This window comes from Mandrillus leucophaeus, unplaced genomic scaffold (genome assembly GCF_000951045.1).
Source record: "Mandrillus leucophaeus isolate KB7577 unplaced genomic scaffold, Mleu.le_1.0 Scaffold1406, whole genome shotgun sequence".
Lineage (NCBI taxonomy): Eukaryota > Metazoa > Chordata > Mammalia > Primates > Cercopithecidae > Mandrillus > Mandrillus leucophaeus.
The window spans coordinates 71,097-72,333 of NW_012101373.1; the positions used below are offsets into that span (position 1 = coordinate 71,097).

The following is a 1,237-nucleotide window of genomic DNA, read 5'->3' on the forward strand; positions in this document are numbered from 1 at the left end:
TAGAGACGGGGTTTCACCGTGTTAGCCAGGACGGTCTCGATCTCCTGACCTCGTGATCCACCCGTCTCGGCCTCCCAAAGTGCTGGGATTACAGGAGAATCTCTAAATCTTAAACTACCATAATGTTTTCCATCTTTTCAAGCAATTTTGGTTATCCAGGTTACTTGGAAGATTTTAAAATTCAGAAATCAAATTATATGCAATCCGGGACTCTAAGGTCGGAACAAGACAGAATCCTGCCTCAGCCTCCCAAGCTGCTGGGAGTACAGGAGTGTGCCACCGTACCTGGTGAATTTTGATATTTTTTTGTAGAGTCAGGGGCTTGCTCTGTTGCCCAGGCTGGTCTCAGACTCCTGGGCACAAGTGATCCTTCTGCCGTGGCCTCCCAGAGTTCTGGGCTTACAGCTGTGAGCCACTGCACCTGGCGGCAACATTGTCTTACGTTCGTTCATGAACTCTCAACTAGACACCTACAAGCTGGAGGACAGTAAGTCACGGCTGCCACATGCAACAATCAGATGAAATGGTACTGGAAGAGATGCCACGTGGGTCAAGGGGGTCCTCGACAGGAGAAAGGGCAGGAGCCACAGGCTTGGTGAATGGCACACCAGACTTAAGGAATGACCAGAGAGATCCAGGGCAAAATCCAGCTGGAGCTGGGACTAGAGATAATCAGATCAACAGGAAAGCACATTAGCTGGGGTTCCACTTCCAGTTCTAGTTCTGTTCCAGGAACTGTGCATCTTGTTACGGCACTGCAGGAACGCCCTGTCTCTGCTGGGATGCCGAGCTCTGCGGGAGAAAATGACAACCCACAGATTCGCGCCAGATGGAGAAGAAACCAAGGACATCGAGGGGTCGCAGAGGCCGAACGCGAAGAGTGTTTCAAGAAGCTGACGGTTTTCCTGACTATGGAGAGATCGGTTCAAGAGACGGCAGGATTCCTGGGGGTGGCAACATGGAGGCACTGCTGATGAAGAGGGGCCTTCAGTGGCCTGGGGAGGGCAGTGCCACGTGGAGCAAGCTAAGAAGACACAGGAGAGGTCCTGGAGAAGGCGTTGCATGTATACAGCTCCCTAAGATGCATCAGCCAAGGGAGCAGAGAAGGAAAGTGGGATCTAGAGGGGAAGGTGAGGGAAGAGATTCTCCTTTTCTTTCTTTTTTTTTTTTTGAGACAGAGTCTCACTCTGTCACCCGGGCTGGAGTGCAGTGGCGCGGTCTCAGCTCACTCTGTCGC

The 1,237-nt window shown here is 51.8% G+C and overlaps 1 protein-coding gene across 1 annotated transcript in view; it reads right to left on the reverse strand.

The window, feature by feature from the left end:
- LOC105535028 (radial spoke head 10 homolog B-like) overlaps window positions 1-1,237 on the reverse strand; it is a gene marked incomplete at its 5' end in the record, with an annotated part of 32,966 nt that overhangs the window by 3,663 nt on the left and 28,066 nt on the right. The window contains one exon of the mRNA XM_011973983.1: window positions 531-612. Within this exon, the coding sequence (XP_011829373.1) occupies window positions 531-612 (82 nt within the window). The remainder of the gene's footprint in view (window positions 1-530; window positions 613-1,237) is intronic.